Source organism: Otolemur garnettii, unplaced genomic scaffold, assembly GCF_000181295.1.
Source record: "Otolemur garnettii isolate 467f Iridium unplaced genomic scaffold, OtoGar3 scaffold00024, whole genome shotgun sequence".
Classification (NCBI taxonomy): Eukaryota; Metazoa; Chordata; class Mammalia; order Primates; family Galagidae; genus Otolemur; species Otolemur garnettii.
This window is the reverse complement of record NW_003852419.1, coordinates 20,889,356-20,907,747: the sequence shown is the minus strand read 5'-3', so window position 1 is coordinate 20,907,747 and position 18,392 is coordinate 20,889,356. Positions and strand designations below refer to the sequence as shown.

Sequence of the window (18,392 nt, the reverse complement as noted above, 5' to 3'; positions counted from 1 at the left end):
AAAAGGCAGTGCAGATCTCATCAGTCTGTAGAGATCTTTTTAAGAACACTTAAAAAAAATTATAGGATTTTAATAGGAAATAAATTGTGAAAATAATGTTTCTAAATAGAATATATCAATGGAATATCAAGAAATTCCAGAAATCTTTGAAATTCAAATGAAATGCTTTTTTTTTCATGGTGAATGTTTAACATGACTGAAGTATTGGAAATTGTGTTTTACTAGTAAGTTGTAGAATCAAATTTGCTGTATTTACATTCTAACTCCTTTTTATTTTGCTTTGCTTTTAGTGCAGAACAGAAAGGGCTCCAAGAGAGCACTTTCAAACTCTTCTTTATATAGGAGAACAGCTAATTTATCTTGTTAGCTTTAAAGACAGGGGGTGCTACAACCAGAATTAAAGAAATTTGTATTCTATTATAGTACTACTCAAAGTACTGGTTGGCAATGAAATAAGGAGTTTGCACTGGATACAAATCACTGCATTGCTTTCTTTATTAAGAAGGTCTATGGGAAAAAAAATGCAGTGTGCTTAATAGTGTAGTTGATTTAATTTCTGGCAAAATTCCTTATTTTTTTATGGCCCTGTTAAGTAGTCCACAGATTGGCAGCTGTATATAAACCATATTCTGATTAGCACTGTCTTAAAGGAATTATTTATTTTCCATTTACTATTCTAAGAATTGAGTCCACTTGAGCTTGTGATCTACCCTAATACATTTATGCCATTGTTGCTTTTTTAGGCAAATAAATATACAGCTATATTGAGGACATAAAGAACAGCACAAAAGGGCATACACTCCAGAGATTTAAACTGTGGGGCCAGGTGCAGTAGCTCACACCTGTAATCCTAGCACTCTGAGAGGCTGAGGAAGGTGGATTGCCTGAGCTCACAGGTTCGAAACCATCCTGAGCAAGAGCAAGACCCCATCTCTAAAAATTAGACAGGTGTGTGACAGGCACTTGTAGGCCCAGCTACTAGAGAGCCTGAGGCAAGAGAATCCCTTGAGCCTAAGAATCCCTTTGAGATTGCTATGAGCTGTGACACCATGGCGCTCTACCGAATATGACCTTCTTCATATCCGTGGAGAGTCTGTCTCCAAAAAAAAAAGATAGAAAATTTAAATTGTGGAAAAATTTCTCATTTGTAATTAACTGGATGTTATAATAAGCTTATTGAAGGGACATTTTGTGACGATATGAGTGTTACTTTATGGTTTTAAGGAAACATTTGATGACCCAATAATCTCTTATGATCATATAAGTGCTAAATGCTATGAATTCTTGTGAGATATTCAGAGATAATGCCTAAAGTCTGAACTATAAGTTTAAAAAATAGGAGAGAAATAGAAAGATAACATAGCTTAAAAAAAGCACATGCAGTTAGAAAAGAAGAAAGACAAATCAAGTTTTAGACATTCATATTTGAAATTTAGAAGGCATTTTTAGAAGGCATTTTAATTGATCTTGGTAGTATTAGAAATAAAATATATATGAACTAAATGTTAAATGCATTTGTTTAATATCTTAAAAGGAAAATACATTGGAAATAAACTGAATTTTACTAATTAATAAAAAAATCATTTCTGAAATATGAAGTAAGCAGCCTGAAGGGAAAAAGATCCAAATAAATTCTGGTACTTTCTGTAACTTATGACTGAACCACCAATCTGTCTTTAGCATTTGGGGGCAGCATGGTACAGGAGAAAGAGCTTCAGTTTTGAGTCAGACACACCTGGGCTCACATTTAAGTTTTGCTACTTACTAACCACCTTACTTTACTCAAGTTATCTAATGTCTCCAAGTTTCCTCATCTGTAGAATGAAAATAATAATACTTATTTTCAAAGTTTGTTAAAATTAGAAAAATTAACGTGTTTATAAAATACCTATGGCTAGTATCATAGAAGAAGGTCAATAAATGGAAACTAATCATCTGTTTAATCAGATGTGATGTTGGTGGGGGCAAAGAGATCATTCTTTTTTAGATCTTAGAACTTCTAAAACTAAAAACTGAGATGGCTATGGGATGCTCTTATCTTTTAGAAACAACTTAGTGTTTGTAGGATAGTAGTGGCAGGAGTAGAAGAAAACTGGTAAATCAACTTCTGCTCATCCATCTTATTAATGTTTGGGCTACACATTTCATCTCTCTTCTGTTTTATGCCCAATTCCAAGGATCTTATAATCAATAGGTCACACAAAGGGATTTAAAATCTGTATAGAAAGATTTTATTTTCATTTTTAGAAAGCATTTGGATAGTCAAAGAAGGAACTCTTACAATACTCCATAATTTTTTTCCTTCCCTTTTAAGCTGAGCCATTATCTGGATATTGTGGAAGTAAACATTGCTCACCAGATCTCTCTACGTTCTGAAGCATTTTTTCATGCAATGACCTCTCAACATGAATTGCAGGACTACCTCAAGAAAACTTCCCAGGCTGTAAAAATACTTCGAGATAAAATTGCACAGATTGATAAAGTCATGTGTGAAGGATCACTACACATTTTAAGACTGGCACTCACCAGAAATAATTGTGTTAAAGTGTACAATAAACTGAAGTTAATGGCCACTGTACACCAGACTCAGCCTACAGTACAAGTGTTATTATCTACTTCTGAATTTGTTGGAGCACTGGACTTAATAGCAACAACACAAGAGGTTCTTCAGCAGGAACTTCAGGGCATTCACAGTTTCCGGTATGTCAAGTAAGCCATTAGAAATAATGTTAGAAATTTTTAAGGAATAAATTTGAGCATATAATGTTAAAAGTGTAAATGCATTGAAAGTTAAATGGGTATTTTTTCCCAGATTAATCTGTTTAATAGTGTTATTATTCTGATATTTTAGGATTAGTGAAATAAACAAAACCCATAAGGAATAATATTTACAGAGATACTTGGATGGAGAAGCAAAATTTAAATTTCTAGTAGATGACATAAATGCAAAGCCAGTCATATGTTGAAAATAAACTTTTGAAAATGTTGAAATAGATTTGTGTCAAAATGGAGATGATGGAGAAGGGAAAACTAGTATATTTAAAATTAAGTTAATTTATAATTAATTTTAAAAGCCCTTTAATAGATCTTAAATTATTACAATAATTATTACAATTCATTTGTGATTATTTTGTTCTCTTTATTAGTATTGCAAAAATTTCTACACAGTGATGGAAAAGACCCAATTTCTCCTGTTCTTATTTTAAAAATACCTTTAGAATGATGATTATAGATACTTTATGTGAAATCACTTCAAAATGTTTATTCTATACATAGAAGAATTACAAACCATTTACATTTCATTCACTTAAGGCAGCGGTTCTCAACCTGTGGGTCGCAACTCCTTTGAAAGTCGAACAACCCTTTCACAGGGGTTGCCTAAGACCATCCTGCATATCAGATATTTACATCACAATTCATAACAGTAGCAAAATTAAAGTTATGAAGTAGCAACACAAATAACTGTATGGTTGGGGTTCACCACAACATGAGGAACTGTATTAAAGGGTTGTGGTATTAGGAAGGTTGAGAACCACAATTTTAAGGCTTTTGGTATCCTTGTAGAAGTTTCTATCCACTGGGAAACCCATTCGAACAATATACTACTAAGGAACTACAAAGAAATTTTATGGAAGATATACTGTATAACTTAATTAACTTCAAAATAAATTTATTTTAAATTATAAATTATTGACAAGAATATGTAAATGGAATTTTTTTGAATATATTTTTTTAACTTGAACTGAATTTAGATGAGCAATTGATTGACTCATTCCTTCCTTCATTCAAGAAATGGCTCTTGAGCATTTATTACTTATCAGTCACTGGGCAGAATACTGGGAATATAGTGATGAATAAAGCAGAGATGCTGTCTGCTCTAATAGTTTCTATAATTTAGTTGTCAGGGAGAGGAAAACAAATTACTGTACGGTTATGATGATAGTTATACAGATTGCTGTAGAGTTCTGACCTCAGGGGAAGAACGTAATCCAAATTTGGATGGTTACAGAAAATGTTTTGAGTAACAAACTTCTTTAACAGTCTATTGAAAGCTATTGTTAGACCATCTATTCATAAAAATATACATATAATCTTACAGTTAATTTGGGGTGATTCTTTCTCCTTTGAAGCCTACTTTGGATTCTCCAGCATGGAAAGCAAAGTGACTAAATGATTTTTAATTTCCCTTTCACCTCTGAAATTTTAAATATTTCTCTTTTGAATTTGTCTGTGGTATGTATTTTTAAATAAATAATACTAGTTCTGTCATTACTTTAGATATAATGATAGAATCTGTGTTTTTGACTTGTCACATACTATATAATATCATTAATGTCGATGAATATTGTGAACTAATATACTCTGGGATGTGCAATGCTGAGAAACAGAATCAAAGATTGAATACTTGCTTGCCAAATACAAATTGCAAAACCATTAGAATTTTTACCCCAAAGTTCATGTAGTTTTTTCCTTAGTTCATAAGTTTATGCTCAGTAATATTGATGAAAAGTATAGTTATCCAAAGCTATCTGTAAAAAAATTTTAAGAACAGGGTTGAATATTTATGCTCAATAGTATATTAGATTATAGAATGAAAATTTAATAATCTTGTATTTATTCTGAGCCCAAGGAAGGCTTACCTTTTTTTTCTTTCCTTTTTTTTTTTCTTGACACAGAGTCTCACTCTGTTCACCAGGCTAGAGTGCCATGGCACCAACCTAGGTCACAGCAACCTCAAACTCCTGGGTTCAAGTGATCCTTCTGCTTGAACCTCCTGAGTAGCTGGGACTACAGGCAGGCACAGACCACAAAGCTTGGCTAATTTTTTTCTATTTTTAGTAGAAATGGGGTCTTGCTTTTGCTCCGGCTGGTCTCTAACTCCTGAGCTCAATGGATCCTTCCCTCCTTGGTCTCCCATAGAGCTAGGATTACAGGTGTGAGCCATTGGGTCTAACTATTTACCTTTATTTTCAAACTTACTTTTTTCTTTTTACCTTATTTCAAAGGACAAAATATTCTTCATTAAAAAATGTGTGAGTTCCAGAAGACTTTCAAGTGTTCTGAATGTCTGCATTTTGCTCAAATATCTTTTCACTATTATCATTTTTAGATCCTATCCTGGGTAAAGCATGTTTATTCTTCATATAAAACATTTTTATAAAAATGCCTATCAAATGTCAATTCCTATGTGTTTATAACTTTTTAAAAGTTTGGTATCAGAACTTGAGTTTCTAACTTATAATAAACATCTTCATAAGCAACATGCTTTTTTTTATAGAGATAGAATCTCACTTTATCACCCTAGGTAGAGTGCTGTGGCATCACACAGCTCACAGCAACCTCCAACTCCTGGGCTTAGGAGATTCTCTTGCCTCAGCCTCCCAAGTAACTGGGACTACAGGTGTCCGCCATAGTGCCCTGCTATTTTTTGTTGTTGTTGTTGTTGTTGTTGTAGTTTGGCTGGGGCCAGGTTTGAACCCTCCACCTTCAGTATATGGGGCCGGTGCCCTACCCACAGAGCCACAGGCACTGCCCTTTCATAAGCAACTTTTCAAAAGTGAAAAAACTCTAAAGGAAAATATTTTTCTAATCAAGTAAAAATACTGAATCATACTTGCAATAGTTTAAGGCTGGCTTCTTGTAACTCAATTTTTTTTGTTTTGAATTTCTGTCAATTCCTATCCGATTTACTTTCTTGGCTTTATCTTTCCGTTTGCTATAAAGGTGTTAAATATCAATATTAGTTACTTCCTGTCTTCACAGATATTTTTAAGACCATTTAATTAGAAACACAGGAATGACTTTTGTACCTTTGTTTTTGTCTAATCAATCAGGAGAGTATGTGTGATAAGTATTTTGCCTACTAATAAGCATTAGTAGCATAAGTTGTGTTCTCCTTAGTTTATTAAAATGATTATGCTCTTTCATGAGGAAATAAGATGTATTCTACATGAATTTAACACACATTTCTATTTTTTTTCATATCAGAGACTTTATTTTGGTCATTTTTGTGGGATGTATCTTTGAAAAGCATAAAGTCTTAATAGAAATATGAAATTTTTCTCTCAGTAGAAGAAACAAGGGACTCTATTGAATTAATTTGTTAGTAGTCTTTCCATTTTATAGCATTTAGTCCAAAATTTGCTTTCTATTGCTTTTAAAGGGAACTTTCATAACAAAAATCTTATAATAGTCAAATTACACAATAATTACCACAATTACAAATCTGTTTTTTAAAAGAATTTAAACATTTTATCTATGCGCCATTTTCTATGTACTATTAACAAAACATCACATTTTTTCTAGTCAGTGGTAGTAAATAATGTTTGTTTTCTTTTTTTTTTCATTCTTCCTGTACTTTTTGACCTTGAATTGTTTTCTGAACTTGTTTGGTGACTTCTAAACTTCCAGCACACTTTGATTATCCTTTCTAATAAAATTTTATAGCATTCTTTCATGTTTCATTATCATTTTTATTTTTGTTTGTTTGTTTGTTTGTCTATTGAGACTGAGTTTCACTATGTCACCCTTGGTAGAGTGCTGTGGAATCACAGCTCACAGCAATGTCAAATTCTTGGGCTTAAGTGATTCTGTAGCCTCAGCCTCCCAAGTAGCTGGGACTACAGGAGCCCGCCATAATATCTGCTATAGATATATATATATATATTTTTGTAGTTGTCATTGTTGTTTAGCAGGCGCAGGCCGGGTTCAAACCCACCTCATTAGTGTATGTGGCCAGTACCCTAACCACTGAGTTATGGGCACCAAGCCCATTTTTATTTTTATTTTAAAACTTTTTAGCGGGCCTTAAGTGTCTTGGATAAGAGCTATGTCATACACATCTTAACACATACTTGTGAAATCTGTTAACTAACCAGTTTATTGTCAAATGTATTTTGACACTTTGTACCATCCTCTTTTTCTTTCTTTTTTTTTTCTTTCCATAATTATCCTAATTTGTGCTGAAATTGAGAACCTAGTTTATAATTATTATTGGGTAAATTATTCCACTATTTCTAGATTTAGAATTAAAGTGGTAACATCTTCCTACATAAATTTGTTCTTTTTAAAAAAAGTATTCAACTGAAACATCTTCCTGTCTCTATTTAAAGAGATTTCTGCTAGTGGGTCTCATAGCAATGTAAAAATAGTGGGTCTCATAGCAATGCAAAAATTCCAAAGTTTGATCCTTTATTCTGAACCTGCAGGGTAAATATACAGTAGGAAATTTTGGCTCATTGCATAATGTGTAATTATTACAATGACTCTTTTGTACATTTGTTGATTTTATAGCTTTTGAAGATTTTAAATGCTATTACTGCCTAAATTATTGCAAAATGGGGAATTTTAAATTATTAAGACAGATTTTTTAACTAATATTTATGAAATTTTGGTTCATTGCATAATGTGCAATTATTATAATGACTCTTGCGCATTTGCTGATTTTATAATTTTTGAGAATTTTAAATGATTTTACTGCCTAAATTATAAAATTAGGCATTTTTATTATTAGGATACATATTTCTAACTAGTACTATGAAATTAAATTCTGCTAGTTTTGCCAATAAAAATGATAATCAGTAAAACAATATATAGTAGAACCTTCATAGTTGACCACTTCTCCACACTGACCACCTCCTTAAGTTGGCCTAATTTTCATAGGCCGGATATGTACCACATGTATGCGTTAGTATGATAGTAGGCCTAGTTTCTTATGTTGAATATCTCTATATGTTGACCATTTTGTTACAATCCCTTGGGTGGTCAGCTTACAGAGGTTCTACTATGTGTGTCATTTGTGCTCTATACCTGCAGTCTGCTACCTGTGGGGCTGTGTATTGGTACTAGTCAGTGGCCTGTTAGGAACTGCCTGCACAGCAGGAGATGGGGGAGCAGATGAGTGAGGGGAGCGTCATCTCTACTTACAAACACTCCCCATTGCTCACATCACCCTCTGCCTCCTCTCGGATAAGCAGTGGCATTAGAGTCTCAGAAAGGTAAACTCTACTGTAAACTGTGCACATGTGGGATCTTGTTTGCTCCTTAAAAGAATCTAATGCCTGATGATCTGAGGTAGAGTTATAATGGCTTGAAACTGTACCCGCCCACCCCAATCTGTGGAAGAATTGTCTTCCGTGAAACCAGTCACTGCTCTATAGTGAAGTCATTGCTAAGGCTAATGACATTCAAACACTTAAGCAGATGCAATACAGAAGTCTCATTGTGGACAAGACCCTGTCTCTACTAAAAATAGAAAAACTAGCCAGGCATTGTGGCAGGCACCTGTAGTCCCAACTACTTAGGAAGCTGAGGCAAGAGAATGGCTTGAGCCCAGGAATTTGAGGTTGCTCTGAGCTGTGACAGCCTGGCACTCTAACCTGGAGCAACAGAGTAAGAATCTGTCACAAAATAAGTAAGTAAATAAATAAATAAGGCATAATACCTAAAGTCAAATAGAATCTTACATTTAAGCAATTATTACTAAAATGATGAATTTTTTTATTTTAGGTTAATGTGAGGGTACAGTCATCCAAATCACAATATTTGAATCTGTTACATAGAATCCCTTTTGTAGCTATGTCCTGCACCCAAGAGGTGTACCATAGGCTCCTGCATTGTGCCCATTCACTGGGAGCATCTCAACCCTTCCTCACCCTCCCTTTTTCTCCCTCCCCAACAACTTGAATTGAAATGACTTTTTCTTCTGTATGGGCATGAAATAGATCACCTACTGGCTTCATCATAGTATTGAGTATATTGGATATTTGCTTTTCCATTCTTGTGATACTTTACTAAGAAGAATGTGTTTTAACTCCATCCATGTTAATAACAAAGGATGTTAAGTGACCATCTTTTTATATGGCTAAGTAGTATTCCACGGTATGCATATACCATAGTTTGTTTATGCATTCCTGAGTTGATGGGCGTTTAGGTTGTGTCCACATCTTGGTGATTATAAATTGAGCTGTTATAAACAATCTAGTGCATATGTCCTTATGATAAAATGATTTTTCTTCTTCTGGGTAGATGCCTAGTAGTGGGATTGTGGGGTCAAATGGGATATCTAATTTGAGTTCTTTGAGGGTTCTCCATACTTCTTTCCAAAGAGAATGTATTACTTTGCAGTTCCACTGTGTAAAAGTATTCCCCTCTCTGAACATCTGCACCAGCATCTGCAACTTTAGGACTTTGTAATGTGGGCTAATCTTACTGGGGTTAGGTGATACCTTAGGGTGGTTTTGATTTGTATGTCTCTGATGATTAGAGATGATGAGCATTTTTTTTAAATGTCTGTTAGCCATTTGTCTATCTTCCTCAGAGAATGTTCTATTCATGTCTCTTGCCCAGTGATAGATGGGATTGTTAGCTTTTTTTTTTTTATCATTAATTTGAGTTCTCTATAGATCCTAGTTATCAATCCTTTGTCAGATCTGTAGTATGCAAATATCTTTTCCCATTCTCAAGGTTGTCTATTTGCTTTGATTGTTGTGTCCTTAGTTGTGCGGAAATTTTTCTGTTTAATTAAGTCTCATTTGTTAATTTTTGTTGTTGTTGCAAGTGCCACGGAAGTCTTTTTCATAAAACCTTTTCCCATGCCAACATCTTCAAGAGTTTTTCTCATACTTCTTCTAGGATGTTAATTGTTTCCTGCCTTAGATTTAAATCTTCTTTTATCCATTTTGAATCAATTTTTGTAAGTGGTGAAAGGTATGGGTCCATTTTTGGTCTTTTACATGTGGTTAATCCAGTTCTCCCAGTACCATTTATTGAATAGGGATTCTTTTCTCCAGGGTATGCCTTTGTTGGGTTTATCAAAGATCAGATGGTTATAACAGACTGATTTCATCTCTTGGTTTTCTATTCTCTTCTAAATGTCTATATCTCTATTTTCATGCTAATACCATGCTATTTTGATCACTGTGGACTTTAATAGCCTGAAGTCTGCGAGGGTGATGCCTTTGAGTTTGTTTTTATTACTAAGAATTGCCTTGGCTATACTTTTTGTTGTTGTTGTTGTTGTTTGTTGGTTTTTTTCTGGTTCCATATGAAATGAACTATTTTTTCCAAATCTTCAAAGTATGATGTTGATATTTTAATGGAGATTGCATTTAATCTCTAGATTGCTTTGGGAAGTAATAGACATTTTAACAATGTTGATTCCTCCCAGCCAGGAGCATTTGTTAATATCTTCTGTTATGTCTTTTCTTAGGGTTTCATAATTCTTTTTGTAGAGGTCCTTCACCTCTTTTACTAGGTATATTCCTAGGTATTTCATTTTCTTTGAAGCTACTATAAAGGGAATTGTGTCTCTGGGTAGTTTCTCAACTTGGCTGTCTTTGGCATATACAAAGGCTACTGATTTGTGGACATTGATTTTGTATCCTAAGACATTACTGTATTTCTTGATCACTTCCAGGAGTCTTGTGGTTGAGTCTTTGGGGTTCTCTAAGCATAAGATAATGTCATCAGCAAAGAGCAAGAGTTTGACTTCCTCTGCCACCATTTGGATCCCCTTTATATCCTTTTCTTGTCTGATTGCATTGGCTAGAACTTCTAGCACTATATTGAATAATAGTGGTGATAGTAGACATCCTTGTCTGGTTCCAGTTTTAAGTGTTCTGTATATGCCTATTAAGCCCATTTGTTCTAGGGTCACATTTAAGTCCCTTGTATCTTTGTTAGTTTCTGTTTATAGTATCTACTCAGTTATGTCAGAGGGGTATTAAAGTCCCCAGCCATTATGGTGTTATAGGATATCATATTGCTCAGACTAACCAAGATCTGTTTGAAAAATCTGGAAGCATTTAAGTTGGGTAGATAAATATTTAGAATTAAAATATCCTCTTGTATTGTTCCCTTGACCAGTACAAAGTAACCATCTTTGCCTATCTTAATTTTAGTTGCTTTAAATCCACTTGTATTTGAAAATAAGATTGTAATCCTTCCTTTCTTCTGATCTTCATTTGCCTGAAATACTGTTTTTCATCCCTTTACCCTGAGTCTTGATTTGTCCTTCAGGGTTAGGACGGCATATGGAGGGCTTATGTTTTTTCATCCAGTCAGCCAGCCTGTGCCTCTTCAGTGGGGAATTCAAGCCATTAACATTTATTGAGAGAATTGATAAGTGTGGTGGTGTTCTATTTATCTTATTTCGTGACAGCCCATTGTTTAGTTTTATCCTTTGCACCTTTGTGGAAACTAGGTTTTGTCCATTAGTTTCTGGATGTTTACTTTGCTTTACCATCAAAATAGATGTCAGTGTTAAGACTAGGTCTAAGTATTTCCTGTAGAGCTGTTCTTGATGTGGTCAATTTCCTCAGTGTTTGCATATCAGTAAATGATTTGATTTGTCCATCAGGTTTGAAACTTAGTTTAGCAGGATATAGAATTCTGGGCTGAAGATTGTTTTAAGAGGGTTAAAGGTAGATGATCATTCTTTTCTGGCTTGAAAAGTTTCAGTTGAGAAGTCTGCTGTCACCCTGATGGATCTGCACCTGTAGGCCAGTTGGCACTTACTTCTGGCTGCTTGCAGAATTTTCTCTTTTGTCTTCACTTTGGATGGTTGATTGCAGTATGTCTTGGAGATGCTTTGTTTGTGTTGAGATCACCCAGGGTTCAATAACCCTGTGAAAGGAGTGTGTCGGAATCTCTGATGAAACTTGGGAAGTTTTCCTCCAATAGGGCTTCCGTTTCTTTGGGACGTTTTTCTTCCCTTTCAAGGATCCCTATTATTTGTGTTTGAATGCTTCATGAAGTCCCATAATTCTCTAAGGGAATGTTCTGTGTTCTCTCTCTTCTTCTCTCTCTCTTTAACTACCCGGATAAGCTTATGAACTTTATCCCCTAGCTCTGAGATTCTCTCTTCTCCATGGTCTAATTTGTTGTTGATACTTTCTAGTGCATCTTTAAATTCCCTCATTGATTCCTTCATTTCCTCAAGCTCTGCCATATCTTTTCTGTATTCTTCCTACCTTTAATCTACTTTTTGATTCTGTTTTTCCACTTTCTTTTTTTTTTTTTTTTTGCCAATTGCCTCAAGCTATCTCCCTGGGTAAAGTGCCATGGCATCACAGCTCACAGCAACCTCCAATTCCTGGGCTCAAGCGAGTCTCCTGCCTCAGCCTCCCAAGTAGCTGGGACTACAGGCGCACGCCACAATGCCTGGCCATTTTTTGGTTGCAGCCATCATTGTTGTTTGGCGGGCCCAGGCTGGGGATTTGAACCCGCCACCTTAGGTGTATGTGGCTGGCATCTTAGCTGCTTGAGCCACAGGTGCCACGCCTTTCCACTTTCTTATCAATTCCTTTTATTGCCTTTATCCTCCATATTTTAAGTTTCCTTTTTGTCACTTTCATTGGTTCTTTATAGGTAGTGTCCTCTGCAGTAGCTGCCTCATGATCCCTTGGGGATGGGTTGTTCTGTTTCGGTTTTTCATGTTGCCAGAATTTTTCTGTTGATTCTTCCTCATGTATCTTTTCTTCTTGTTCACTTCCTTCCCTCACTTTTTCCTTCTCACTACCCCACCTTGCTTTGAATTGCCTTGTCTCAGAGCTTAGGTGTTAAAAAGTGGTCTGTTTATATAAGGCCAAAAGGAAGAGAGGGGTAAAGAGTGAGCAATAAGAAAGAAGAGAAAAAAATGGGAGGGGGAGTTGAAAAAAAAAAAAAGAATTCGAGCAAAGGACAGAAAGAGAGAAAGAGCAACAGGAGAAATGGTGTTGATTGGCAGGATGCTATGGCCACACTTGCAACTGTAGGATTCTGGAGTGCTGTGCTGGGTAGGTTCTTTGTAATCCAGAGCTCCTTACCAGTCTCAGCATAAGTAAGGTACCACCTCTGCCAGTTATAGGAAGAGAAAGAGAAAAAGAAAAGAAAAATAAATTCAGCAGTATGTCGCAGTGGGGATCTGCCAGTACTGACTTCCCAAAGCTACAACCTGAAGTACATTCTGGACCCTGAGCTAATGACCTCTTTGAGATGAACTCCTACTGTGACATTCCAGACAGACCAATGCCATGACCCACCACCACTCTGAGAAAAGAAAAAAAACATGAAGAAAATTTAAAGTACAATTATATAAGATGAAGAAAAGAAAAAAAGGGATATCTTGGCAGTTGTATGAGAAATTCATGTGGAAAAGATGAGCAAAGTAGAAAAATCTCAACCGAGAGAGACAAAAAGGAGAGAAATGAAGAAGAAAGAGAGAATAAAATAAAAGGGGTAAGAATACAACCAACCAAATAAAAACAAAACAAATAAACAAAAAAACTCCCAGGCAAACAAAGAAACTGAAAACATCTCTAGCAACAAAAAAAGAGGAAAGAAAAAAAATATGAACACCAAGTGGCGCTGTGGTATTATGAGGTGGAGAACACTTGCCAAAAACTACGCTAGTTATGGAGGTGATGTAATCTTGTCTTCCTGACTTAGTTGCCCCCAGTCAGTACCTGTTTGTCATCAGCATTCAGTCCCCATGGGGTTGGGGTCTTAAAGGTCTCACCAAAATCGTTAGGAGGTACATTTCATAGTGCCTCCTGACAATTCCTTGAGGGTATGGGAGCTGCTCTGCTTACCCCAGGAGTGGATGCCCAAGCTCATCAGGCATGCCAGAGCCTCTGTGTCCTAGAGCCCTACTGACTGTTCTCCCCACAGGACATTCCCACAATGGCGGCCCAGCTAGCAGACAAGTCAATGGGAGATCCATCCCATCATGTATTCAAACCAGGCCACTGTATACAGAGTCTACCCACCTCCTTCGTAGTTCTAATGCACAGTCCAGCCCAAGATCAGAAGCCTGTAGGACAGCCTTCCAGTCTCCAGTCCTCTGTGTAGGGGCTGGCCGCTGACTAGTCCCTGCCTGTTCCCCAGCACTCATCTTCTTTGCCAGTTGTCCTCATCTCCTAACCTCCTCCTATAGTCCACCACTGCTTCAATTTGCCCCCTGAATGATGACTCCAGGTAGGTTTCCCCTACTGGAGATGATTGGGGCTTTTTTTCCCCCGTCTTGCCAGAGCAGACTAGCAGGGACATGTTTCTAGTCTGCCATCTTGTTCCAAGTTCTGAAATGATGAAGAAGTTCATTACTTTGATGCCTGATATCAGTAGGTGCAATCATGTGGATTACCCACTATAATTTTTTATGGTAATTTGTCAAAGACTATTCATACCTGGAGATAAAATATACCTAGGTGTTTACCTTTGGGATGTATTTTAAGGGAATCTATGATCTTTATAAAAATTGAAAACCAAGCGGCGCCTGTGGCTCAAAGGAGTAGGGCACCGACCCCATATGCCGGAGGTGCCAGGTTCAAACCCAGCCCTGGCCAAAAACTGCAAAAATAAAAAAAAAAAAAATTGAAAACCAAGCAACATTAAAGTTGTGTGTAAATTTATATCCTACCTTATGGTTATGGTATTCTTTTTAAAAAAACTTATTGGAAACTCAAACATACACAAAAATGAAAGAAATTATATGAAGAGATATATAGGAAACCAGATGATTTATATACCACTTATGAGTTACTGACTCATGACCAAGTTTGTTTTTGTTTTATTAATACCTCTCTCCCTTCTCTTGGATTATTTTGAAACAAATACCAAACATCATTTTGTTTCATTTATAAATATTTCATTATGGAGCTTTGAAAGACAAGTATTTTTTTAAAATATAACTAATATCACTTATATTTTCAAATACCTAGTAAGTAATCATTTATGTCTCTGTTTCAAAATTCATTTCTATAGGGTGTTTGTTTGAATCAGGATCCAGATAATATCTGCACATTGAAATTGGTTGATATATCTCAAATGTCTTTTGATATATAGTTTCCCATTCTCATTTTCTCCTTTTCAAAATATTTATTGAAGAAAATGGATTCTCTTGTAGTCTTCTCACAATTTGGATTTTGCCAATTGCACTCCTGCATTTAGCATGTTCTTCTTTTAGTTATCTTTTCTATAATTGGTGAAGATTTAAAAGTTTGATCAGATTTAAGTTTTAGCTTTTTGACAAGAGCATCTGATAATTATGTATTTCAGTTAAGAAGCATAAGTCGTCTCTCTTTATGATGAGCAGCCATTTAATGATCATTGCCTAGATTTATCATTAATTGTGGGTTATAAATCATGACTTACCGTGTTTCCCCCAAAATAAGACCTACCCAAAAAATAAGCCCTAGCAGGATTTCTATGCATTTGTTAAATGTAAGCCCTACCTTGATAATAAGACCATGCATTTTGGTGTGGAGTGGTAAGGAAGACTGGAATACCTTTTATCTGCTACAGCTCCTTTCTTTGAGCCTTGGCACTTGTGCGGGTGTGCGTGTGGTAACCACGGTTGCAGGCATCCTATTGTGCACGTGTGAACAGTTAGGGGAAAGGAGTTCATGCATCACTAGTGCTAGCCCCACCAACAAGGTCGGCTCCCCCTGTCAGGTTCCAAAAGAAGATGACTTAACTGTATTTGAATAAATGTAGATTGTTGTATTATACTTAATAAAAATAAGACATCCCCTCAAATAAGCCCTAGTATGTCTTCTTGAGAAAAAATAAATATAAGACAGTGTCTTATTTTTGGAGAAACATGGTACTAATTTTGTGAGGTCTGACAATTAAGTTTGCAAGCTCATCCTAGACAATGTGCTACATACCTCATTGCTGAATATCACTATGGTCACCTTCGAAGTACTCCCCTTAGGAAGCTACACACTGATGCCAGCCCCTAGTCCACCCTTCAAAGCAATTTTAGAACTCTTTTTGTAGAATGGCCATCAAAGCTGTTGTCATAATACCCTGATTCCTTGAGTGCCGTCAAAATGTCTTTCTTTTGATATTTCCTTTATCTTTGGGTAAAGAAAAAACTCACTGAGGGCCAGATCAGGTGAGTAAGGAGGGTATTCCAATACAGTTATTTGTTTAATGGCTAAAAATTCTCTCAGACAGTGCCATATGAGTTGTGCTTTGTTGTGATGGAAGAGCCATGAGTTGTTGACCAAGATTTTCACTTAAGATTTTCCTGTTGTTTTATTGATGTTTGTTTGGTCTACTATGCTTCTCACAGTGAGCCAATGATTTTTGACACACAATTTGATGAGTTTTTACAGTGTTTTCATCAGTTCTGCTCATTATTTGCCATTCTGACCTCTCTTTGTCAATGATACTTTCTTTCTCCTCTGAAAAACATTTAATACCCATTTGTACATTGCTATTTTCTTTATGACATTGTTACCATAAACTTGGACTAACATGTCCCTGATTTCACTTCTACTCTTGCCAAGTTTGACAAGAAATTTATTTTATTTATTTATTTATTTATTTATTTATTTATTTTTGGGAGACAGATTCTCAAGCTGTCACCCTGGGTAGAGTGCCGTAGCATCATAGCTCACAGCAACTTCCAACTCCTGGGCTCAAGCGAGTCTCCTGCCTCAGCCTCCCAAGTAGCTGGGACCACAGGCACCCGCCACAACACTTGGCTATTTTTTTTTGGTTGCAGCCATCATTGTTGTTTGGCGGGCCCTGACTGAATTCGAACCCGCCACCTTAGGTGTATGTGGCTGGCGCCTTAGCCACTTGAGCCACAGGCACCAAGCCAGACAAGAAATTTATGAATGCTTGTTTGTTGCTGTTATTTAAACCCAGCTGTTCTTGTGAAGGCACACAAAAATAAGGAATGATAATGAACACCACTAAGCAAGAGATTGCCACATGTGGATAGGAACACAACTGTGAGACACTGATATACCAAGGTTCTGAAACTTTACTTACTTGTTTGTACAGTGCTGCCAACATAAGCCCATGATGCCAAGTTCATGAACTTGTCTGATCTTGTGTTTCTATAAAGTGATGTTAAATACATGGATTTACTTGCATTTGAAGTATTTAAGTTCTTTGCTATTTTTATCGAAATTCAAATTGTCTTATCTTTGTAGGAATCTTCTCAAGTTCATCCTTGAATTTTTTTGACATGATTCCATAAGTAGTGACTGATAGTTTTCTTTATGTTGTGACAGGATACTCTTACTAAGAGACTTTGTCTAAGAAACCCTAGTTTCTCTTAGTAGGAAATGGTGCTTAAAAATCTAGGTAACAACAAATGTTCTTTGCTCAGTAGATTGGTCATTATTTCTAGGCTTTCCTAGTGGGTAGAGCTAGAAAATAATTTTCCTTTTCAAGTGACTTCAAAATAGTAATTCATCCACATGGGATCTATCTTAAGGAAAAGAAGAGAAAATCCTATATTGTTTGTAATAAAAATATTCTTAGTTTGAGAAGTATTATGTGTATATTGTAAGATAAAACAAGTTAGAAATTATGTTGCTGTCACTAGGAACCACAATTTTTAGCCTTGTAAAAAGGATATTCATATGTAAGATTGAAGAATTAAAAACCTTGTAGTCCTGACTTTAAATTGGAAATATCAGCATACTGATATTTCCTCATATTTTTTCTGCATTCCCCCCCATTCTTTGCCATAAGTCATCATTTTAGAAAAAATATAGTTTATATTTCTCCATCCATCCATCCATCCGTCCCTTGCCTTAGGTATTTGTACACTGTATATACTTTTCTTCACCTTGCTTTTTATACCTTACAATATGCCCTAGATATTGTACCATGTTCTGTAGCAGTGATTTCAAGGTTTTTTTTTTATCTCACAGCACACTTGAACCTAACTTCTGTGGCACACTTAAATTATGTTGATTAAATAAAAAGAGTAAAAAAAAAAGAATATACTTAACTTTGATCTGAACTTCTTTTGAAAATAATGATGTTTAAAAATTTTTGTGGCATACTTAAGATCCTCTCATGGCACACTGGTTGAATATCATGGCTCTATAGCATGTGTTCTTTTTTTTTTTTTGAGACAGAGCCTCAAGCTGTCCCCCTGGGTGTAGAGTGCCATGGCATCTCGCTCACAGCAACCTCCAACTCCTGGGCTCAAGCGAGTCTCCTGCCTCCGCCTCCCAAGTAGCTGGGACCACAGGCGCCTGCCACAATGCCTGGCTATTTTTTTTGGTTGCAGCCATCATTGTTGTTTTGGCAGGCCCGGGCTGGATTTGAACCCACCACCTTAGGTGTATGTGGCTAGCGCCTTAGCCACTTAAGCCACAGGCGCCGAGCCAGCATGTGTTCTCAATGGGAAATAGTACCCTAAGAGAGCAAAAATTGGTTTTTGAAGAGTGAAAAAAAATCTTGGATATTAAAATAGTTTGTGGCTTAATGTGGTTTTTGAAGAGTGAAAAAAATCTTGGAAATTATAATGGTTTGTGGTTTAATACCAGAGATATATTATAGTTTTCTTTTTAGAGATATATATCTCTGGTATTAAAATTTCATGGAAAGTATGTGTATGTTATTAGGAATAAAAATATCTAAAAAGGCTTCTGGAGGAA

At 35.9% G+C, this 18,392-nt stretch overlaps 1 protein-coding gene across 4 annotated transcripts in view; it reads left to right on the top strand.

The window, feature by feature from the left end:
- VPS54 (VPS54, GARP complex subunit) overlaps positions 1-18,392 on the top strand; it is a 124,606-nt gene that overhangs the window by 45,132 nt on the left and 61,082 nt on the right. For all 4 annotated transcript variants that reach the window (XM_003787955.3, XM_023512093.1, XM_023512094.1 and 1 more), the window contains one exon: positions 2,315-2,700. In XM_003787955.3, the coding sequence (XP_003788003.1) occupies positions 2,315-2,700 (386 nt within the window). The remainder of the gene's footprint in view (positions 1-2,314; positions 2,701-18,392) is intronic.